Below are 24,096 nucleotides of genomic sequence, written 5' to 3' on the forward strand. Positions count from 1 at the left end.
TGCCCTCCATATACAGGGGTCCAGCACTACCATCCTAGGCTGTCACCCAGGACAGGAGCTCAGCATTCTTTTTCTCTCTCTCCCAGGGGATACTGGGCAATGCTGGGGACACATTTTGGGTTAGCGTAACTGGGGAGGGAGTATATGTGGTGGAAGTAGGCAGAGGTCGGAGATGGTGCTGTCCATCTGGCAATCTGCAGGACAGCCCAATAGCCAGGACTACTGGCTCTGAACTGTTAGAATTAAAAATAAACTTCATTAAATGAATAAAGCACACGAGTAAAATGATAAATGAGTGCTTTCAATAACCCCGGACACAGCAATAACTAGAAGTATATCTTCACATATAAAATAAGGTAGGTACTCCAGCAGATTGCCACATTGTAAAGCTAGTTTTATTTTGTTGTTTGTTGTTGTTTTGTTTTGTTGTTTTTTGGAGACAGGGTCTTGCCTGTCTTAGGCTGATCTCAAAATCACAGTAATCCTGTTTCAGCTTCCTGATTGCCATAATTATAGACATAAGCCACCATACCCAGCCTATAAAAACTCTTAAACTTATGAACATGCAGCTAGCTTTCAAATATAATAAATGTAGGTAAGTCATACTAGACAACAGGTGTTACCACAGTCTATCATTCATCATTTTGCTCCAAAGAGCAAAGAACTATTAGAGGCATCTTGCTCTCTTTTAAAAAATGGAAACCGTAAATATTTAAACGTGAAAATAAACAGTAGAAGGGATGAGAAAGCACACAGATACACACACAGAGACAGACAGGCAGAGAGACAAAGAAGAGAGACTGAGACAGAGACAGACAGAGACACAAAGACAGAAACAAAACGACAGAGAGACACACACAGACAAAGACATGGCGAATGAGTAAAGTAAAAGTAAAAACATGAATAGAAGGTACCAGTAGGGACACTAAATCCAATGTGATAAGGAAAAAAAACCAGCTCACAATGAGAAAAATCTCTTATGCCCAAGGTTGGGTATGTTAATTCCTTAGTAGTTTTTTATGATATAATGTCAGTACAGAAGTTGGCACCTCTAGACTGCCATCAGATCTCTGCTCCAATAACAAAATACCAGAATGCTCTCACCAACGCTTTTCTGTTCATGGAACTACATTGCAATGTTCACACATACCAACACAACTAAGTTAATTACAAAATTATTGGGGGGGTGCACCTTTAGTGGTGGATTTCTGTGAGTTCGAGGCCAGCCTGGTCTACAGAGCTAGTTCCAGGACAGCCAGGGCTACACAGAGAAACCCTGTCTTGAAAAAAAAAAAAAGATAATCACAAAATTGTGGATTTCAAGAAACAGGAGAGCATTTAAGGTGGTCTCCAAAATAAAACAGATCCCAGCTCTTCAAGTATGCTGTGAGGAAAATTACCTTAACTGACATTATCATTGTCTCTGAGAGGTCCCCAAAGACACCATAGGTTGCAGAAAAAAAAATTTAACTAAACTCAAACAAGAAATATCTTTATGCAAAACAGAGAGGAAATGGAGGCATGTAAAAATGTTTAAAATGCAAGGTAATTAAAAATGCACAATGTAACTAACTTTATACTAAATTCTTAAATTATAAAAACTAAATTGATACATCCTGAGTCACTTGCCACAGGGTGTTTATTAGTTCATGTATTCTACTGCAGTTACTACAAAGTTGTAGAAGAGAGAGAGAGAGAGGAAAAAAAAAACTAACCTTAAGGTTATCAAAGGTTTTGACAGTCTGCGCCAAGTCACTGACACTCCCTGGCGATGCTGTCCCCTGTCCCCTAGGGCCTGAGGACGCCCGTGAGCCGTCAATGACCTCAAAGCCAGAAAGCAGGGCCTCTGCACAGCTGCAGTGAGACTCCTTGGCTCTCTGACCCGATATCAGGTATGTCTTCAAACCTATGATGGATAAAAATTACAATCAGCACAGATGGAAAGCACGGTTGGCTGAAATGCAGCTGGGTCTTATCTCGGGGGAGAACACACTCCTGGAAGGCGGAAGTACCGTGAAAATGTGAACGCCACAGTTTACGATGCCTTCCTCTGTTTTCCCAGGCAGATACAGCCTTAGAGACTGCTTGCTTCTAAGATGCACCATTTATTTCTATCATGTTTGCTCTGAAGAGCGGCTGGCTGCATGCTTTACCTCTGGGAACTAGAATAAATGTTAACCCTTCTTCCACGAAGGCATCTCGTGTCTGCCGTGGGACGACAGCATGACAGGCTGGTGGCCAGCTCTGTCCTGTACTTGGTTTGGTTCTGGTCTGTAAATACCCATCCCTGAGAACTAATGCAAGGAGCCGTCCCAATGTGAGGGTGATCTCAACACCAGGCAGGGCCCTTCATCCAGGAAACTGTCCAACCGCACTGCAAGAGAAAATAGAGACAGCTTTTCCTGGGGAATGTGGCACCTAAACGAGAAAAGGCTGCGCAAGTACGCCATGTCACTGCTCGTTCACCAAGCACTTCCTTCCTACAGCGTACTATGAGGACGGTAGAGGGAACAAGAGGACACACAGGCTACGGCTGGAACCTGTGTGCCATCTATCGCTTGGAGACCAAGTGGACAAGCAGGTGTGACAGTGGTTATGTGACCAACGTGCAGGGTACGGATATTCGCAGTACTCCAGGAATACGAGAGCTACGCCTTGGAGAGGCCCTCTCCAAAGTGGAAGGGCTGCTACCGATAGGATTAAGTGGGGTGGGAGGTTCTGCCCTTGTGATGGGACTGATGTTCTTAGAAAGGTTTTATGTAGTTCTGGAATTGTTTTTCCTTCCTGGGATGGTGTTTCCTTCCCTCAGAAAGACATACCCTCAGCAGGCAGTTAATGCAGCCCAGTGCCTTGATCTGAGGCTTACAAGCCTTCAGAACTCTGAGAAATAACATTCTCTTCTTCTAAGTCACCCAGTCAGTGGTATTCTGTTATGGCGGCGCCATCAGACTAGGACAGAACGGCATGTCCTCAAGTGAGGTCAGCCCAGGCACCCATCCCCAGACGGTGGGTATTTCTAGAATAGTCTGTGGGGATCCCTCCAATAAAAGAGCCTTTGGCAGATGTAGTCAACAGATGGTACTAAGCTTAGTATGGCTGTGTGCTGTGTGTGTTGTGTGTGTTGTGTGTGGTGTGTGTGTGGTGTGTGTGTGTGTGTGCGCGTGTGTGCGCGCACGCGCATATATCATTTGGTCCTGCGAGGGATAGACAAGCCTCCATATTGCCAGTTGTAGTTCAGGCAAAACCTGCATCCAGATGACAGTGAAGGCACCAGGCTGGTTGGCAGTTTTTATTTTAGCACTTTGAATTATGCCTTGCACTGTTTCTGTGTAAGTCAGCTATTAACCTTTTGCGGTTCACCTCTACAGTTTCCCTTGATGCATTCAGATTGTCTCTTTGGCTTTTACCATGTCCTAGTGTGTTTTCTGCTGCTGTGATGAGCACCATGACCAAAAGCAATTTAAGGAGGAACGGTTTTATTTCAGCTTGCAGGTGACGGTCTCCACGGAGGGAAGCCAGGGCAGGAGCTCAAGGCAGGGCGCTGGAGGCAGGAACTGAAACAGAGGCTGTGGAGGGGTGCTGCTTTCTGGCTTGCTCTCCATGGCTTGCTCATTCTTTTCCTTATATAATGCAGGGCCACTTGCCCCGGGGTGACACAGCCCAAAGTGAGTTGGGCCCTCCTATCACATCAATCATTAGTCAAGAAAGTACCCCATACCCTTTGCCCACAGGCCAGTCTGATGGAGGCCGTTCCCTCTCCTCCCAAGTGACTCCAGTTTGTCAAGTTGACAAACATAAAACCAGCACGTGGACGTTTAGCTGAATGTGTCATGGCTAATCTCTGTGTCCATCGTGTGTGTGTCGCTAGGGCAGCATCTGCCCTGCAGTGCACTCACCTACGGGTGTCAGCGCAGTCTGCGTCATGGATGGCACAGGGAAGCAGGGAAGGAGGAGTGAAGGAAGGGGCTGGTGGAAAAGGCGGACACAGCGGATGAGAAGGGTGGTAGCGACAGGCAATGCTTCTCCGTCAGGCAGCCAGTACAGGATAAGGGTGTGATGTTTGAAGAGAAGACCTCAGCCTGAGGCTCAGGCTCTACCAAGTTCTTAATTGCAGGAGCCACTTGGCCTTCCGTTCATCTTGTTTTCTGGTGAGGTGAGGCTGAGAAGAGGTTCAGCCACGAGACTGGGGTGATACTTGGAGTGTTTGCAAAGACAGCCTTTGCGGCAGTGAACATCAGCGCATGCGCACACCTCATCAGCGCACAGTGCCTGACGGTGGCAGCTATTACCATCAGCAGGGTGTCTGACCTGCTCTTCATCAGGGGCCCTTTGCATGCTCCTTCTACACAGGAAAGCAGGTATAGAACTGCTCTAAAGCTGTTTCTAACTTAGATCTTTCTGGGGGAGCTCAGAATGACCAACTTGTAGAGACGACACTGCTCTTGCACAAACCCCAAACCTACACTCTGGTGGATGAAATAAGTATCTTTTTATTTATGCTTTCACGTGGAAAGCTAAGTTCAAAGTGGATCCTGCTGCCCACACTCAACGGACCCTGCATGAAACAGAAAGGTAGGATCCTCAGTGAGAAAAAAGCTACAGGGAGTCATTGGTCTGTGCGCTAAAATAGTGGGGAGCCCCCCTCACAGACGCCCCTTTCTGCTATGCTTTTAGTTCATCTGGGCTGAAAGGCCAAAATCGGGAAATCAGTACTCTTTCCTGAAATCTTTCTGGGTAATCCATTTTTTTACCTCTCCAACACTCATCTGTTATCAGCTTCGTCTTCCAGGGCTGCAGAGAGGGGAGGTGTTTCCTAACGTGTCCCCACCTCGTGAAAGAATTCGTATGTGCAGCTTTTCCTGGTTCACCCCTTGATTATTTTGCTCCCTCCCTCTACTCTTCCACACTGGAGACAGTACCCCGGACTGAGGACATGCTAGGCAACTGTTCTAGCACTGGGCCATTCCCAGTCATAATACTTAGAATTTACTTTATTAGCATACATTAATCATAGTCAGTGGGTTCTGTTATGACACCCTGAGACATACATACAATGACCATATTCACCACCATTGCCCTCTCTTGTTGATTCCTTGTATCTTTTATTTTATTGTTTTGGATTTTTGGTAGCCCAAAGAGTTTAATTAGGGTTGCTTACAAGACCACAGGTGAAGAGTTATTTTTAGAAGTCTGGCAACTTACCAGTGCCTACACACACACACACAAAAGGAAATTTCTCTCCCTCCCCAGGAACCATTAACTGCCTAAAGATCCCTGGGAAGAAAGAGGGCTTTAGAAAACCCTCCTCCTCTTCTTCCCTCCCCCCCAAATTTTAAGACAAGGTCTTACTAAGTTGCTTAGGTTGGACTCAACCTCACTTTGTAGCCCAGGCTGGCCCTGACTATTTGTTCCTCTTGCCTTCGCCTCCTAAGTAGCTAAGATTCTAGACCTGGCTTTCTTTGAGTATTTTGTATGTGTGTTTGTGTGGTCCATACACACAGAGGCCAGAAGGGACACTGGGAATCCTGTTCTCTTTCCATCTATTCCCTTGAGAAAAAGTCTACCAGTGACCCTAGATTTAAGACAGCAGCAAGCAAGCACCAGCAATCCTGACTCAGGCTTAATCCCTCCCCCCCTCAGCCTGGGGTTACAGCCACACCTAGCTTATTATGTGGGTGCTAGGGTTCTGGACTCCAATGTCCATGCTTTCACAGCTAGCTCTCTTACCCACCAAGCCATGGTTCCACCCGCAAATATTCTTAAGTATAGTCAGCCCTCCTCATCCGTGGATTCTTCATCTATGAATTTAATTGTGGCTCAGAAATAGTTTTTCAGAAAATTGTACCTGGGGACCTAGAGAGATGGCTCAGTGGATAAAATGCTTCATTAAGATCGGCGCTCAGATGCCCAGAACCCAGGTAAAAGTGAGGCAGATGTGGCAGTTACCTGTAATTGGCACTTGGGAGGCAGAGATGGGATCCCCAGAAAAAGTCAGCTAACTAGTCTGGCTGGTTGACAGCTCTGGGTTCACTAGCCTCAATAAATAAAGTGGGAGGCTATGGAAAGAGATACCCAAGATCAACTGTAGATCTTCATATGCATGCACACACATGTACTCAGAGAATAATGCACACATGCAAACACGTGGACACGTGCATATCACATATGTATACATGAAAAACAAAATAAAATTGTGTCTGTATTGAACACATACAAACATTTTTATTGTCTATGGCTTAGATAATCCTGTATAGCAAATATTTATATGGCACTTACACTATATTAGGTATTATGAATAATCTAGAGATATTAATAGATTATATAAAATATTACATTTTACATAAGAGACATGAACATTCTCATAATTTGGTGTCCACAGGGAATCTTCAAGCCAACCCCCCAACAGTACCAAGGGATGCCTGCATAGCATCAGTTCTTGAGGACAAAAGCTCTGTCTTGTAGACACTAAAGATCGGTTTTAGTGCCTGAGTATATGAACGAATGACAAAGTTCAGTTTAGAAAAGAAGAACGGTTGTAGCGTCTTCTGTCCTGCCATTTGTAGTGGGGCTCTTGTCTGGAGGGGGAATTCCTCGGTCACCAGGAATCTAAGGACTTGGTGGTCAGAGCACCAGAAAGAAAGAGAAGAGATGGAAGGAGAGCCAGGGAACAGTGCTTGAGACAGGAGGTTAAAAGAACAACATAACAAATGCCTGGAGGCTGACATCACTAATGAGTTAAAACAATAAACACAATCAGGCAACTAGCTTAGACCGGCTCATAAACATCCTAAAATGTCTCTTCTCTTTGTCTCCAAGAAAATGAAAATTATTTATTAAGCCAAAGTTCAACTGGTCAAAGGAAAGTAAGAATTAAGAGCACTCTTAACCTATTAAATCACCAAGATCTATAAAACACTTTACTTTTATGTTTTTGCTTGAGAGCAAAAGTTAGGTAAATTTTTTTTCTATCTTTTAACGATAGAAAAAAATTTTTTTTTGTTAAAAGATAGGTCAAATTCTTCCACTCCTATGTAAAACAAATGACTGTTGGAACTGACATGTGGGCTCAATATTTGATGATAAATCATGTTTCATCCAATAGTATACAGTGTATACTGGTAAGATTTTATCTGTAAAAAAAATAAGTCCAAAAAATAAAATCAACCTTCAGCTCTGGTGGTTTAACACCAGGAGTCTTCGCCCAGGCTTCAGGGCTGACGACTCTGGAAGATCACATGGAGCAGCCCACAGCAGCCTGCAGCCCACTCATTCATAACTTCCTTCCTTTACCCAACAAACTTCACTGAGTGCCAGTACCTGGGCTGAGGACTAAAACACAGAAAGGGCTCCAGCTATAGAAACTGAGTCGGACGAAAATGTTGACCTTAGTTTCCTCATCTTTGAAATGGAAATTCTATGACACAGTAATGATTCCACTTCAGAAGGCTGTGGGTGCTAAGGGACTGCTGAGGAGTAAGTCAAGAAAACTGAGGAAGGAAGCAAATGACTAAACAGGACAGTGAGAGGCTTGGCAGAGAAGAGAAGGGGGGACAGTAAGACAGTCTTCAAGAAGTGGGAATTCACAGGTCACAGGCTTCTCTGACTACATGCTCAGAAGTCATTACAGCTTTTAAAATGAGTGAGCAACAGAAGAGAAATGGAGGCCCAGGATAACTACTTTGGAACACTGTGAGACCCCAGGGCACTGTTAGTCAAGCCTGATTAGGGGCAAGGTGGTATGTAACTGGGAGAAACAGACAATTTACTGGCCTCTAAGAGGAGGCAAGCCTCCCTGTGCAGCCGCAAAGGCACCTCAGTCCATTTCTGTTCGCAGGGATTTACACACAGAACAGACACATGGGAAATGGATTCCAGAAAGACTAGGAATTAGGAGAAGGGGAGTGAAGCTCTGTGGTAGGATGTTTGTCCTGTGTGCTCGACGCTCTGTTTTCCAGACTTAGCGCTGCAAATGAGTAAGTCAATCTGAGAATATGTACCAGGTAAATAAATAATGAGGAAACCAACTAGGAGAATATCTTGAAAAAGAAATAAATCACAGGTTCCTCGGGGGGGGGGGGGGGAGCAAGTTTCAGAAGGCCACATACAAATGGTTCCATTTCAGTGACATGTCCCCCAGTATGGGGAAACTGGTAAAGAGAGAAAGCAGCCTGGTGCTGGCTGAGGGCCTGAGGGAGTGACAGGGTGTTCTGAAGGGAGCAAGGCATTTTAACAATGAGTTAAACGAGCATGAGGGGAAAATGGAGGCCCAGGCTAACTACTGTGGAATACCATGCGACAACGGGGCTTAAATGACCAGAAGCGGCTATGAACCAAGCCTGCTCTAGGACAACTGCCAACAGATGGAGGTTTCCTTTGTGGAGTAGTGGACCTGTCAAGTAAAATTGTGGTGATGGTTATACAGCTCTTGACTACACTAAAAATCATGGAATTGCAGACTTTAGTGAATCATTCCTCAACAAATCAAAATTATTTAAAACAAAAAGAAATAAAACTATGTGAACTCTAATAAGATGCAAGATCTCTACCATTTCAAGAAGAAATAAGGCCAGGAAGAAATATACATGTCTTGAAGATTCAAAGCAAAGCATTGGCAGTGGCAGGTAAAAGAAAAAAAAATTTTTTTTAAAGGCACTTAGAAATAGATAGTGTGGAAAAAAACATGTAAATAAGAAATACGGCTAAATAACCTTGAAGAACTGAAAATTCTACATGGCAAGAATTCAAAAGTCTGTGTGAGATTAAACGCAACAAAACAAAACTTGACCTTCACAAGATATCTCTAAGAATCGCCAGATTTGTGGTTCTCACTTCTGCAGTCTAGCCAGAAAGGTTAGGCCAACATGCAGCTGGGGTGTTAGACAGCTAACACAGCTCCTCACAGCCTCCCGGTGCGCCCACACAGGCAGGAGCTCTGGATGCTGGTTCTCCTTCACCCAGCCTGTGCTCACCACCCAGGGCGGGTTCTGCTGACTCACAGGCCATGGCACCTGCACCCACACCTCTGAGGACCGTCTTGAGCTGGGAAGGATGGCGGCAGAGATCCACAGCCAGAGGTGCCAACCTGTTCCCTAAGCTCTGTAGGATGTTTGCTTGAGTTTCTAGATTTCCTCCAACTCAGACTGCAGTTAGAAGGCCGCGCTGCAACTTTCTCACTTTAAAGATCATCGAGGTCTCTCTCTTCCTCTCCCTGACGGCCCCCTCTGTGTGTGTGTGTGTGTGTGTGTGTGTGTTATTTTGTCTGCAAGAGTATCTGTGTGTACTATGTGGGTGCCTGGAAGCTGTGGAGACCAGATGAGGATGCTGAATTCCCCGCGACTGGAATTATACACAGTAGTGAACCACCCTGTAGGTGCTGAAAATCAAGCCCGGGTCTTCTGGAACAGTGGCCAGTGCTTTTTTTTTTTTTTTTTTCCTTAAAGATTTATTTATTTTATTATTTATATAGCATTTTATTTACATGTGTGCCTGCACACCAGAAGAGGGCACCAGATATCACTATAGATGGTTATGAGCCACCATGTGGGTGCTGGGAATTGAACTCAGGACCTTTGGAAGAACAGACAGTGCTCTTAACCAGTAAGCCATCTCTCCAGCCTGTTACTTTTTCTTTTGATAGCGATTTGTGTCAGGTCTGCGTCAGTGTCTGAAGCAGTTTCTCAGAGTGCATTTCCTTGTGTATGAGGGCACAGAGCAGACTCAAGTCCTCCAACCCTGTATCATGTCTGTCTGTCTGTCTGTCTGTCTAGAGTTCCGTGGATTAAACTGACCCTGACTATAACTGAGCTATATCCCTAGCCCTCTAATACCTTTTTCACTATTCTCACTGAGTTGCCCAGGCTGCCTTTGAACTCAGTCTGTAGTTGAGGCCTGGAGTGGCAATCCTCCTGATCAGCCTTTCAAGTGGCAGGGATCACAGCCACTGCCTTGTTCCAAAGCCTCTTCCTCGTAAGCACTTTCAAGATTCGGATTTCATTTGTGCAGGAGCAGCAAGCAGTCTTTCATTTTCTCTTTTCAGGAGAATCCAAACTATCTGTGTGGTAGATTTGCAATAATCTCCTAAATGTTGCTTGTACACGTGTGAAGTTGATGCTCTGGTCTAAGGGAAGGTCAGGGAGTGGGGGACAGCACAGGGTAGGACTGTCATGGCTGCTTACGAAGATCACAGCTGTGCTGTAGACTCATGCACAAGCTGAAAGCAAAAGCAAGTGAGTGAGTGCCCTTGTACGAGACCACAGGACAAGGGGTGTGTGGCAGGCACCTGGCACAAAGACACAGAGACCCGGCTTACAGAAAACATTGACGGGGACAGACCTCACTCAAGGAGGAGCAGACTGGAGGAGCCCTTGGGGGGCCCCCCGACCACATGGTGGAAACTGAACTCCACTCCAGACCCTGGAGGAACCACTGCTGTGAGAGAAGAAAATGGGCAGAAGTCCAGGAAGGAAGGTTCCAGAGGTGCTGACCTCAAAGATGACACAGTATTCAGGGAAGTTAGTGCCACAGGAAAGTAAAGTCTACTTAAAACTACGTTTGGCCTTGTTAATACAAACCATGATGTATACTAACATATAACAGGGTCCTAGGATGACAGGAAGCACCCTATATTAGATTAAATATAATACTTAGTATTACATGTTTTGCTTATCTGTATTATGTTGTAAAAGAACAGAACTCCATGTGGTGGCTTACATCTGAAATCTCAGTACCCCAGACTTAAAGACAGGCAGCTAAAGGTCATCCTTGGCCACGCAGTGAAGCTTGACAACCACCCAGCCTACCCAGGACTGTCTCAAAAGAAGGGGGAGGAGGGCAGAGGAGGAGAGAGGAAGGGAGGGGAAAGGAGGGGCCTGCCTGGGTTACAGTGTTCCAGGCAGTACAATATAAAACCTAGACAAGGAGAAAGATGAATTTGTTACAGAATATTTTAGACAAAGAAAATGCGTCAAGAAAAACACACTGGAGAGTTGTGATCCCACTGACCTAGGACAGAGAAGCCACCCCCACTGCTCAAGCCCCTGTTCTCCAGGCTCTTGCTATGTACACACGCTAAACAATACACAGGACTAAAGTACTCTTTAAAATTCCCAGGAGGCAGGCGGTGAAATGACTCAGCAGGTAAAAGCCTGAGGACCAGAGTCCATCCCAGGATCACAGCAGGAGAGAAATGACTGTCCTAAAGCTGTACTCCGACTTCTACATGGCTGAACTCATACACATACATACACACAGACATGCATACAGACATGTACCATTACTAATACATATGGTTGACACTTTCCACACGGCTTTCCATAATAATCCACAAAGGTGACATCTCTTTCCGAGTACTCTTTCCAGAAGCTGCTGTCTTTGCAATTAGTTCATATTGATATATGTAATTCTTGTTCACCAAGTCTCAATATTGTGAGGTTTTTCTGTTGAATAAAAAGTTCCACAACTTGTAAAAGAACTTGTAGCGACCAACTCTGAGTCCTGGTAAAAATTTAAAAAATATGCCAAGCATGAAGCATACACACCTGCAATCCCAGCACATGAGAGCTGAGGCAGGGGGATTAATAATAAAATCATCTTAAAAAACAACATGATAATAGGATTACAATATATAAAATACCTCTGAGAGACTTGCCTGAGCTACATACTTCTAGGCTAGCACAATATAAGACCTGGAAGACGGTTCAGGCAGAGAGAGCTTGTACTCATGACTGTCGTCTGTTGAAGCAAATGTGCCTGCATTTGCTGTCATTAAGAAATGAGAATTAGCCACAGGAATAACCCAAGACCCAGCTTACTCATGACCGTAGGTCAGAGGTTAAGCATCTGCCGGGTGGGATGGAGTGCCTGAAGTATTGCTGATAAAACACTTCCGCTACATGGAACCAGACTAAGTGAGGAATCAGAGGAGGAACTTGTAGAAAATGGAGTCCCAGGAAAATGGAGTGGGCTTTTCTTCAAGGTCCTGAACTAATGATGGCTGGGAGGCCGGTGGGACGTACAGAGCTGCCTCCTGCTGTTGTCTAGCTCAGGAGCCTCTAGCCATATGCAGAGGCTGAGCATTTCAAACAAGGCAAATATGATGGAGAATCTGGATTTGTTGGTGGTGGTGTTTTGTTTTTTTTTTTTTATTTTAATTTTTTAATGCAATTCAAGCTTTAAGTTGCTGCTTAGGGCTGTGGGCTACCATAATGGACAGTAACACTCCACTCACCTTTATTGCTAGGCTAAAATGAACTGGAGGCATCTCTTCTTACCATTACTAAACAGCCACTGGGTGGTCAAAAACTAAAACAATGAATGGGTGGGCTAAGAGGGAAAATTAGACATTAATGTAAACTCTTCTTACGGACAGCACTCAGGGACCAATACTACAAGGTAGAAATTTCCCTGTACGGCAACAATAGCCACTTCAGAAGCAGAGCGGACTCATCAGAATGGCAGGTCGCCTAAGAAAAAGGAGCTGGAGATACGGGGACATTTGAACATCTTCAGAAAACCTTCAATTACATGAACATTTGGTTTTAACATGTAATTCAGAGGCTGGAGATATGGCTCAGCAGTTAAGAGCACTGGCTATTTTTCAAGAGGACCCGGAATCAATTCCCAGCACCTACATGGCAGCTCCCAACTGTCTGTGACTCCAGTTCCAGGGGATCTGACACCCTTTTCTGGCCTCCTTGAGTACTAGGCACACATGTAGTACACAGACATACATAATGGCAAAATATTCATACACATAAATAGATCTAAAGGATTTTTAACATAATTCAAAATCTGTGTCTATATAGCTTGACCTTAACACAATTGTCTCAAAAATATTTCTGGCATAAATTTATAGAACATTTGTAAACTATACTATACTTCCCCTTTACTACACACTGGAAATTTTACAATTTGAGGGTTCTAAGAATAGGCTGAGAAACACCTGAATTCACACGCCCATTACAGGTGACACATGTGTTTCAACACATCAGTGAGCATGCTGGGGGCCCGAATGCCTACCTAGGCACATGGCCGCAATGCTAACAGGGCTGCTCAGAGAACGTGTCCCAGGAAAGGTTTTACCCCCTGTTCCCTGTACTGTGGCTCTACCCCAGCAAATTTAGAAAGCAGACAGAATCCAACTTGGGTCACCCCCGCTCCCCTTGAACTTCAGTGTCTCCAAGGTGACCCTATTGTGCCTCCCTCCTACGGTGTGAGTTGAGTGGCCAGCAACAGCCGCCAGTGAGCACAGTATAATCCCACGGTGAACCACTGAGTCATGATGGGGCACGAAAGACCAGACTCCTGCTCAGCCGCCTCCATGCTCCGCCTGGCTGGAATGGCCCCAGGAGGCCCATGTATTTGAATGCTTGGTGTCCAGCTGGTAGAACTATTCGGCAGTGGGTGTGGCTTTACTAGAGGAGGTAGACACCTCTGTTTCTGTCTCACTTTCTCCTTCCCTCCATCTCCGCCTTCCAGCTGTGTCCCACCTACTGTTCCAGCTCCATGCCTGCGGCCACGCTCTGCACTATGACAGCCGTAGACTTACCCTCTGAAACTGTAAGACCTCAGAAAACTCTTTCTTCTAAAAGTTACCTTGGTCATGGTGCTTTTCACAGCAATAGAAAAGTAATTACGACCATACCTACGCAACAGGAATGTGGATGTCCAGTGCCTAGCCACAGATCAGCGTCTCTAACATTCCAACATCTGGTCAGTTTCTACAGGCCCTGCATGCTGGGTGATGGGCCTCTACAGGAAGAGCCCAGATAAGGCTCTGCCCTTGGGGGGGGCACCATAAGGTCCCTGTGAGGTCCTCTGGAATATTTTAAATCCCCTTGAGCAGCCATAGTAACACCTCTGGAAGCAAGGTCCTTGGCTCTAGCAGACCCAGGGACTCCTTTTCATTAAATATTTATTATCTCTACCACATACTTAAACTGCAATGTCCTCTTTCCAAACTGGAAATACAATTAAATTTTATTAGACAACATAACTTTTAATCACTAAGACCATCAAAAACATTTCTAGCAAATTTCTCAAGTATGTCCTGGGCATAGCCTTCAATCAGCTTCCCTTGGACATAGCAGTGAGTGCTCAGCAGGAGTAGTGCTCTCAAAGTGGCTGAAATCTGGTGACACATGTAATTCTAGCACTTGGGAGGTGGAGACAGGAGGATCGGGAGTTCAAAGCCAACTACAGCTTCTTGACAACTTCCAGGCCAGCCAGCACTATAATATGAAGACCCTGTCCCATAGAAACAAAACAAAACAAACACACACACAAAAACAGAGAGAGAGCATTCTACAGTGCCATGCTTGTGTAAATGTGTATGTAAAAACATGTTTATGAGAATATGTCCACATGTGTATATATGTACATACATATTTACCTGTAGAACATTTTTAAAAGGGGAACATTAACTCTTATCTTGTTTGTTATTTCAATAAATAATGAGCTCTTAGAACCCATAAATACTGTGGTTCTGCCCAAATGAAGGTGCTAACATGGCTGGGAAACAAAAATCACAGATGTCCATTCTACTCCCTCAGAGTCCAGACAAAATGGCCCCAAAGAAGTGTGACATTAGAAACGACAAGGGAGGTGGATTTGGCAGTGGGTCTAAGGGGCAACAAGTGGGACAGGAAGAAGCAGAAACAGCGCAGTCAAAGCAGCCAGGAGAGTGGAGAAAGCCAAGATGGGAATGCTGGGTCCAACAGTTCCACAGAGAATGAGGCCATTGAAAAATGCCTATGGACAACCTGGAAGTCTGTCGGGGGCAATGTGAGGAGAGACCGCTGAGCAGGGAAGGGCACAGACTGACAGGCCAGGCCAGCCTGTGGAGGGGAACTGTGGAAAATCAGTGTGGCCATGACGCATGGCAGCTTGGGAGGATGGATCAATGTGGTGAGAAGGCCCAAGGGAAGGAGAGGTTACAGATGCAAGGAGACACCTAGGGGGTAACGTCAAATAGAGGAAAGAGTCTGACATTCTGATGAAGGCTGAGCAGCAGCAGGGTTAGATAAACCCCATGAAGAAGTAAAGAAGAAAGAAAAACCAGACAACACACCCACTTTGGGAAGAGGGCTTTGGGAAGAGGGTGCACTCAGCATCGCTAGAGTGTGACAAGAAATTCCTACCACTGAGGTATGGCTACAGCAGCAGTTGCTTCTAACTAAACAAGAACTATCTCAGGGAGATTTTAGTTTACATTTCTGAATGACTGATACAAGATATTCCACAGTTCCCACTGGAATAAAGGTTCTCAAGAGAAGGAATCTAGAATCTTCCAGATGAATATGCTGATAGCAGAAGACAGTTCCCACTGTAATTTCTAAACTACCCAGCAGGCAAAGAGATAGCAAAGGCAGTGATGGAGTGAGTGAGTGCATATACAACTGAGTAACTGGACAAATTGATGTGTCGAGAAATCGGCTCACAGTCTGTTTCAAAGGTAAAATAGCGAGGGCAGGGAGTAGAGTGACAGTATGAAAATACCTCCTACAATAAGAGGTCTAATAATGCCATTTTAAAAATTCCTCAAAGAAGATGCACCTTTGGCCAAAGGCACGTGCATGTGAAAAGTTGTTGAACATCATTTGATCATCAAGTCATCAAGAATACACAAAGCAAAACTACAATGAACTGGTATGAGAAACCTAGCCAACTGCTCAGGGCTAGGAAGTCATGGACATTAGAGGAGAACCTACAACCACTAATAAATCATCCTAATCCCTAAGAACAATCTAAACATTTGTCTCTCTGCCCACATATAAATGTAGTCTTTAACCCCTTACCAAGGAAACTTCTTTTTGAGACATATGGAAATTATGACAGAAAGCCACAGAGTTGTGGAGCATAGTCCCAGGGAACTCATCTACAAAACACACTGCACAGGGACCACTGTGGAAAAGGTGGCAGAAAGCCAGAGGATCAAAGAGTTTGCTGGGAGACTGTGTCTCCTAGGAATGTCAAGAGCTACACCCATCCAGTCTCACCAACATAGCTGCTTAAACATGAGCTGCACGAAAATGACATCAGTGAGCATTCCACAGGGGATGAGGAAAAGCCCACGAGGCCTCTGCCCTAACAAGGAGCTACAGACAACTAAGGATGCCGAGAGTCGGACAAACTGTCTTCTCCAGGGAAACACACACCATCTAGTTATCTAATACAAAGGTCCATCCTGAAAACATGTACAAGTAAGATTATACAGACTGAGCAGGTTATATTAGGAATATATATGTATATACATAGATGCATGTAACAACAGTGAGGAAAGAGGTCATGAGTTTAAAAGAACAAGCGGAGGTACATGGGGAGGAGTGGAGGGAGGAAAGGAAAGGGGAAACTGTACTTACATCTTAACTTCAAACATTTAAAAAGATAAAACTCTACTGTCAAGCTGGAAAGCGGGAAAGCTGCCCGCGTCTACGTGACCTGAGTTCAGTGCTGCAGAAGGACACTGACTCCCTCAAGTTCTCCCTGACTTCCACGCGTAACGTGTCTCTCTCACAAAAATAAACCGGGGAATAAAGAAAAGGTTCAGCGGTTAACAGCACGTGTTGCTTTTACAGAGGACCCAGTTTGGTTTCCAGCACCTACGTGGTGGTTTACAGACATCCGTTAAGTCCAGTCCTAGGGGCTCTGATGCTCCCTTTGGACCTCTGACAGCGTGAGGCACACATGTAATGCACAGGCATACAAAAAATTAAAAATAATTAATGAATAAATAAATGTCCCTACCTACTAAGAGGAGGACAACCAAAACCAAAGATTATAGTAAGTGCTAGTGAGGAGGAGGACAAAATAGAAGGCTCATACTTTGCTGCTGAGACTATAGAATGATGCAGCTCCCACTGAAAGCAGTCCAGCAGCTCTTCAAAACGCCGAATAGATGTGATGTCACCTAGAATTCTACTCTGAGGTAGATGCCCAAGAGAAACTACAGCCCTCATCCAGAGAAAAACGTGTAAAATTATGTCCACATTATTCATTACAAACAGAAGTGATCCAGCAGTCCACCAAACAGCATATCCACACATGAAATACTGTTCAGCCAGAGAAAGGAATGAAACACTGATACTTGTTATAACACAGTGAACCTTGAAAACAGACCCAAAAGGTCACACAGGGTATGGTTCCGTTTATGTAAACATCCTGAAGAACAGTGGGGGAGACTTTTATAGACTTCCAGTACCTCTCACAAATATGCAGTGATTATGACAGTGGAATACAGACAAAAAGACAAGCAAATGTTTGTCTATTGTGAGTGGACATCTGACTCACAATAAAACTTCCCTCGTGGGGCCAGGAAGGGTCGGCCCTGAGAACAGCGTCCGATCGGATGGACGGCTGCTGGCTGTGGTGCCAGTTCCAAGATGCACATTCTACGCCCTGCACCAATCATCCAAGAGATACAAATTAAGACTGCATGAGCTTCACTGTGCACTTACCAGTATGATTTTAATTAAAAAAAAAAAAAAAGACATCAAGTCCTTATGAGCCTCTGGAGTAACTGAAACTGTCACAGAAATGAGGGGTGGCAATGTAAAATGGGACAATCACTATGGGGACCCCATAGCCCTGCAACTCAGTGACCTCAACCCTGGATAATTGCCCTTGAGAAGTTAAGCCTTGTATTATTAACACAAAACATTATACACCAATGTTTACCGCAACTCTATTCACGGCTGCTCAAACCTGGAAACAAATCTACCAGTACTCCAGAGGGTGGGCAGATAAACGCTATGGCCGTCTATCCACACAATGCAGCCCTGTTCGGCAGAACAAGGAATGTTACAGATAGACAGAACAGTTAGGAGAATCTCATGGGGAAGGAGCTCAGTCCATCTCAATGGTGTGTCCTTAAAGGGAGTGGCCTACAACTTGCCTATAAAGGGCCATTATAAGGACAGCATTATTGGGGAGAGACAGAACTGCGTGGTGTCCTGATTGAATTTGCACCATAAAGTCTATACATCTGTTAAAACCCACATAGCTGCTTTCCAAGATAAAACAAAGCCACTTTACAAAAGATAATTAGCAAAACAAAGTTATATGACCACGGCCATACAAGTTGCTACTTACGAAAAGCTAAAGTATCTACACAAACCAGGCCCTGTGCGATGTTCAGAGAAGCTCTATTTATTGAGCCAAGACGTGGAAGCAGTGCAAATGCGCAGCAGCTGGTGAACAGATAAACTGTGGTACATCCACACCACGATCTGACTCAGTAGGAAGGAACTAGACACTTGATCCATGCCCAGCATGGATGAACCTCACACTCCAAATGCAAAGTAAAAGAAGTCAGCAAAAGGCCACTCAGCACATCACTCTCATCACAAGAAATGCCTAGAAAAGACACGTGTAGACACAAAGTAGATTTGAGGCTTGGCGTTAGGGGCAGGCACTACCTGAAAATGAAGAGGAAGAGCTGGATGGGTAATGGGAATGTTTTTAAACACTTCAAATAGGTACACTGCACACTTTTTTTTTTTAACGGTCAGATTTTATGGTGTGCAGATGACACCTTAACAAAACTGTCAGAAATAGTGCTGAGGTACATGGATAGCTTTGCTTGTCTTAATGCAAACTCGGCCCCTACCTCACAGTGCACACACTCACACACAAGTCAGTGTCACATGGATTACAGACATACATGTGAAAAAGCTAAACATAAGAACATTTGAGAAACATAAGAAACAGCTTTTTTATCTCAGATGTAGGTAGGGAAATAAGGCACAGAAAATACACACCCATGGTAAAAAGTGTAATAAACTTTCCGCTAGGTTAAATTTTATGCTGATTGTCAACATTTGACCAAATGGCCCATAAAAACAGCAATTTCATAGTAAGAGGGAAAGGTCAGTATGAGAGAATAATTATGGTTTACATTTGACTCAATCTAAATATAAAGAACTCGCCAGGCTTGGTGGCTCATGCCTGTGATCCCAGCACTGGGGAAAAACAGAGGCAGGCGGATCTCTGTGAGTTCTAGGACAACCTAGTCTACAAAGTGAGTCCATGACAGCCAAGGCTACACAGAGAAACCCTGTCTCACAAAACAAAACAAAACAAAAACTAAAATAAAGAACTCCTAAAAAACAAAATCAACAAGAAAACAAAGTCAGGCCGCTGTGGAGAAATGTGCAACAAACCTGAGCAGTCCCAAGGGAGCAAACCCAGGCACAAAGGCCAACTGTCTGTGAAAAGACACTCAACCAGAGAGGTGCCACGCCAGAGTGGCTGGATCTAGAGGCCGGTGCAGCCACGGAGGCCTAAACGGCTTGTGGCTGAGCATATCAATGATAAAGTGCCTGGTAGAACGCTCTGACTCTCGCTACTGCAGTGGAAGATCCCCATGCTGTGAGCCAGCCATTCCTCTTCTGGCCGTTTACTTTCCAACTGAAATGCAGGGCAGGGTACTAAAAATGAGCGTTCATGGGAACTGCAAAAGCCGACGGCGGACGGAACCCAAACATCCACACAGCTTGAGATAGGCTGATTACACTGTGGTCAGGGAATATACTGCAGTGTGGAAGTAAAACGACAGCCACAGCCATAGGAATGATCTCGCCAACACAGTGGGAGGAACCACAGAAACATACAAACTTCAGATTCCATTTATGTGAAACTCAAACACAGGCAAAAGCAGTCCATGGTGCCAGGAGTCAGGGCACAGTTTCCCACAGGGAGGAGGAAGCAGACAGTGATGGTGGTGGTGGGGATGGGATATTCTGCTTTACCTGGATGATGGCTATGGCTCTGCAGTTCAATTTGTGATAGGTCTCAAGCATTTTTGTGAATGGACATTGTACTTACATGTAAACAAACAAACATCCCAGTAAGTACAGCCCTTGCCACCTACAAATGAGGACCTGAGTTCAGATCCCAGAAACCATGGGGAGCTGGACACAGCACTGTGTGTCTGGAATCCCAAGGCTCCTACTGCAAGATGGGAGGTGGAGACAGGAGAATCCCAGGACGCTCACAGGCCAGCAGGCCCAGCGTAAGCAGCCATGAACAAGTCATAGAAACAGGAAATGACTAACACCAGGGCTGTCCCCAGGCCTCCACATGCATGCTATGGCATGCACTCACCTGCATTCATACATACGGACACACGCACACACAGAGCTAAAAATAAAAGGAAGCATTCAAATGCTGCTAAGGCACTATTTCGATCAACCAGGTCTGATGGCTAAATGCGACAGATTAGCCTTCACCTGCTCCCGGTGAAGACAATACAGGCTCTAAAAGGACACCACTGGATGAGGGCACATGTGAATATAAATACTCGATGAGAACTTTGCCGGTGTTTAAACTCTTTTCTCACGGTGTTTTGGATTAAACACAGGGCCACACACATGCTAGGCAACTGCTCTACCACCAAGCGACATCCTTAGACTTTCAGTTTTTAAATTTTGCTGCGTGTGTGTGTGTGTGTGTGTGTGTGTGGTATGAGTATGTTGAGCGTGGGCACGCCTTGGCACATGTGTGGCACTCAGAAAACAACTTTGGGAATTGGTTCTCCTCTTTCACTGTGGGATCTGAGGAAAGAAGTCAGGACATTAGGCTTGCAGGACAAGTATTTTACCAGCTGAGTCACTGTGCTAGGACTGTTTGCTTGTTTGTTGTTAAGGTCTCACTGCGTAGCCCAGGCTGGCCTCAACCTCACAATCCTCCTGTCTCAGTCTCCCGAGTGCTGGCATTGCAGGTGTGCGCCGCCATGCCTAACAATGATTTGTTTTGTCTATGCAGAAGAATGTCCTTGCTGTCACAAGATACGTGCTAAAAACTTTGAGAGTGCAGCTCCACAATGCCTACAATTTACTCTGTAATGGTGAAAAGGCTCCAAAAGAAAACATGTAGACACACACAAAAGTTGCATCTGTACTCCCAGCAACCCAGGAGGCTAAGACAGAAGGATCGCATGGACTTGGGAGTTGGAAAACCAGCGAGGGTGACACAAGCACATATGTGTGCATGTACACACAAACACAGGAAATACATATGTACATACACTTATAGCGTGCACACGTTTGGCAGATGTTAACAATTAGTAAATCGAAGTAAAGCGATATACCATGTCTGTCATACTTCATGTCTCTCAACTTCTTTAGGTCTGAAATTTGTCAAAATAAAAAGCTGGTGGCAAAAACCAAAAGCAGGCGCAAACCAAAGAGCAGGCACAACTGAAGGGCAAAGCTCCATGTTACAGGCACACACTTGAGTAAGAAAACCAGGAAGTAGATCAAGCACAGGCCCACCGGAAACAGTAAGAATGTGGCCACCCTTGGTAGGGAGACGACAGAAGGGACGGTTGCTCTCTGCACTGTCTGGTAGACTCTGGCAGTCACCTTCTTATGGTCAGACTGCATCATTATACAGTCCATATCTGTGTCACGTTTCACAATTACTGTAAGACTTATTTTTGTTAGTTTTAATTCTGTATAGGTATATGTGTTGGCATGTGAATATGTACATGTGAGTGCAGGTGCCTGAGAAGGCCAGAGGCATAGGATCCCCTGGAGCAGGAGGTACAGGCAGTTGTCAGCCGCCTGCTGTGGGTGCTGGGAACCGAACCTGAATGCTCAGGAAGAGCAGCAAGCAATCTTAACTGCTGAGCCATCTCTCTGATTCCATGTTTCAGGTTTGTTTGTTTGTTTGTTTGTTTTTTAAGAAATTTGCAAAAGCACTTACTGAGCAACAAGAATTGCCTATGGGGTATGAGAGGCAAGTCAGAGTCTGGATGAAAGGAAAAGCACACCAGCCCCTCAGCTTCATGCTGCTAAAGGTTTGGGGTCCATTATCCACCTTCCCACAGCATAGCTACATAGTCAGGATGCACCAGCCACCAGCATCAATGTGTCTGCAAGCCTTCTTGCTCTTGGGTTGCTACACAAATATACTTAATTTAGGCTGCAGACTTTCAGATTAAAGGTCCTGGGTGGTGGTAATTCTTTGTGAAACAAAATCATTTTCCAGGAAGTTATTTTCCCACAAGTAACATATTTTCGCCAAAAGACATTTAAAAACATCTATAGGTTTTGGTCCTTAGTTATTTTCTAATGCTATTGCTGTGAAATTAGCAGAGGTAAACAATTCATTGCCTACATCACATTCCAGTTGAGCTGGTTAACTGCTTTATTCCCAAGCTAACTCTGCCAGATTTTAAGCTGAGGGCAGGTCCTCTTCACATGAAGGGTAGGTGATCTGCCTACCTTCCTCACTGAGGGCCCTTGACAGGCAAGCATCAGCCTCACTGCTGCCCTGCAGCTCTTGAATTTCAGAACCAAACTGCCTGGGTTCCGATCCCAATGCTACAGACAACCTGCACAGCTGGAAGCAGCTACTTACCCTCTCTAGGCCTCAGTGTCTCAGTCTGGCAGGGTATGATAACATCACCTGCCTAAGAGACCTGACAAACACTAAGTGAGTAAATATTTGTAACGCACTTACAAATGCAGCTGATATGCACAAGCACTGACTCTTAAAAAAATGTTATGATGACAGGCAGTGGTGGCACACGCCTTTAATCCCAGCACTTGGGAGGCAGAGGAAGGTGGATCCCTGAGTCTGAGGCCAGCCTGGTCTACAGACTGAGTTCTGGGGCAGACAGGGCTACATGGAGAAACTCTGTCTCGAAAAATAAAAACAAAACAAAATAAAGGTTATGATCACTAGGTCACAAATGTGACAGACAGAACAGCTAGATTCCTGGCACCAGGAGCTTCAGGTGTAACAGCTTTGTGCCAGCCAGGCGAGCTGGCACATCGAGGCCATGCACAGCAGACACAGTCCCTCCTGCTTCCAGCACTGACTCTGCGAAGGTGGAGAGAATGTGGTGGCTGCTCCCATCTGGAGCCCATGCCAATTGTCTCTGTAGTCTGGGACATCCTCTGAGACCTTGGCATATACATATACCCAGTTCTCTTTAGAAACATTATTTTTCCTAATTTATTTTTATGTAGATGAGTGTTTTGCTTGCCTGTATGTCTGTGTGCCACATGTGTTCCTGTACCTGCAGAGTCCAGAGGAGGACAACAGATCTCCTAGGCCTGGAGTTACAGTCAGTTGAGAGCCGCCTGTGGGTACTGGGAATTGAAAGGGTAACCGGTCCTCTTCTGTGCTGAGCCATCTGTCCAGCCCTTTAACACTGTTCTCAACATCTACACACAGGCAGCAGAAAACTGGTACCCACAAAAATGCAGTACCCTTTTTACAATTCAAAATACGCTAACCCTCTATCCAAGAGAGAGTCCCGAACCCTCTCTATTCAGTTCTCTTAGCTACCATGTGGGATCCAAGCTATAGGACATGCTGGCTAGACAGTTAATCACACCCAAAGGGGCAGCTCAGAAAGGTTCCCTGTGGCTAGAGTCAAATGCTCTGGAGTTTTTATTATCAGGCATAGAAAACAACACAGCCACGGGGACTCTATGGTTTGCTCCAGCCTCAGGGTCGCAACTGGCACAGTGGCTGCAATGGAACCACCACCTCGTTACATCTATGACAACCCAGGGCCATGCTCTAAAATCCACCGTCTTCCGTACAAGGACTCTTGTATGTTTACTGTGGACTGAATGGAGATGTGGCAGGAACCACCACCACCATCGCACCTTTTTGGTCTTTCATAGTGACGCTAGCTTCCACCATCCTGGTGATGTGCTACATGGCTTTCGACTTACTATAGGAGAGCAGAGGAAATCCTGGCAGTTCCACTTACCACTGCAGGCATCCAAAGACAAGTGCTGCCAGTTACTCCATTTATGACTTCCAGAATGAGAGAACAGAACAGGCAGCTCAATCTTTCTAATTACTTAGTATAAAATATGCACTAAACTGTAAGTATTACCCTGTATTTGTTGACTCTAAGTTGAAATCTAGTATGAGTACAGTTGACAGGTTAAGTGACTATGCATGCTCACAACCATTCATTATACAAAAATAAAAACATCTGCAGACACAGTCTGGCCCCAAAGCATGTGTGCATGTCACTCTAATATGTGCAGGGAGGGCAAGATGTCTGGTAATTGCGTGGTTGCACTGTCTCAGGAAACCTTCTCTTCTCCTTTGGGGCAGCTTTACTTTTCC

At 45.0% G+C, this 24,096-nt stretch overlaps 1 protein-coding gene across 3 annotated transcripts in view; it reads right to left on the bottom strand.

Annotated features, from left to right (window-relative positions):
• Adcy9 (adenylate cyclase 9) overlaps window positions 1–24,096 on the bottom strand; it is a 118,536-nt gene that overhangs the window by 35,774 nt on the left and 58,666 nt on the right. For all 3 annotated transcript variants that reach the window (XM_060364070.1, XM_021632416.2, XM_021632414.2), the window contains exon 3: window positions 1,716–1,906. In XM_060364070.1, coding sequence (XP_060220053.1) covers window positions 1,716–1,906 — 191 coding nt within the window. The remainder of the gene's footprint in view (window positions 1–1,715; window positions 1,907–24,096) is intronic.

This window comes from Meriones unguiculatus, chromosome 11 (genome assembly GCF_030254825.1).
Source record: "Meriones unguiculatus strain TT.TT164.6M chromosome 11, Bangor_MerUng_6.1, whole genome shotgun sequence".
Classification (NCBI taxonomy): domain Eukaryota; kingdom Metazoa; phylum Chordata; class Mammalia; order Rodentia; family Muridae; genus Meriones; species Meriones unguiculatus.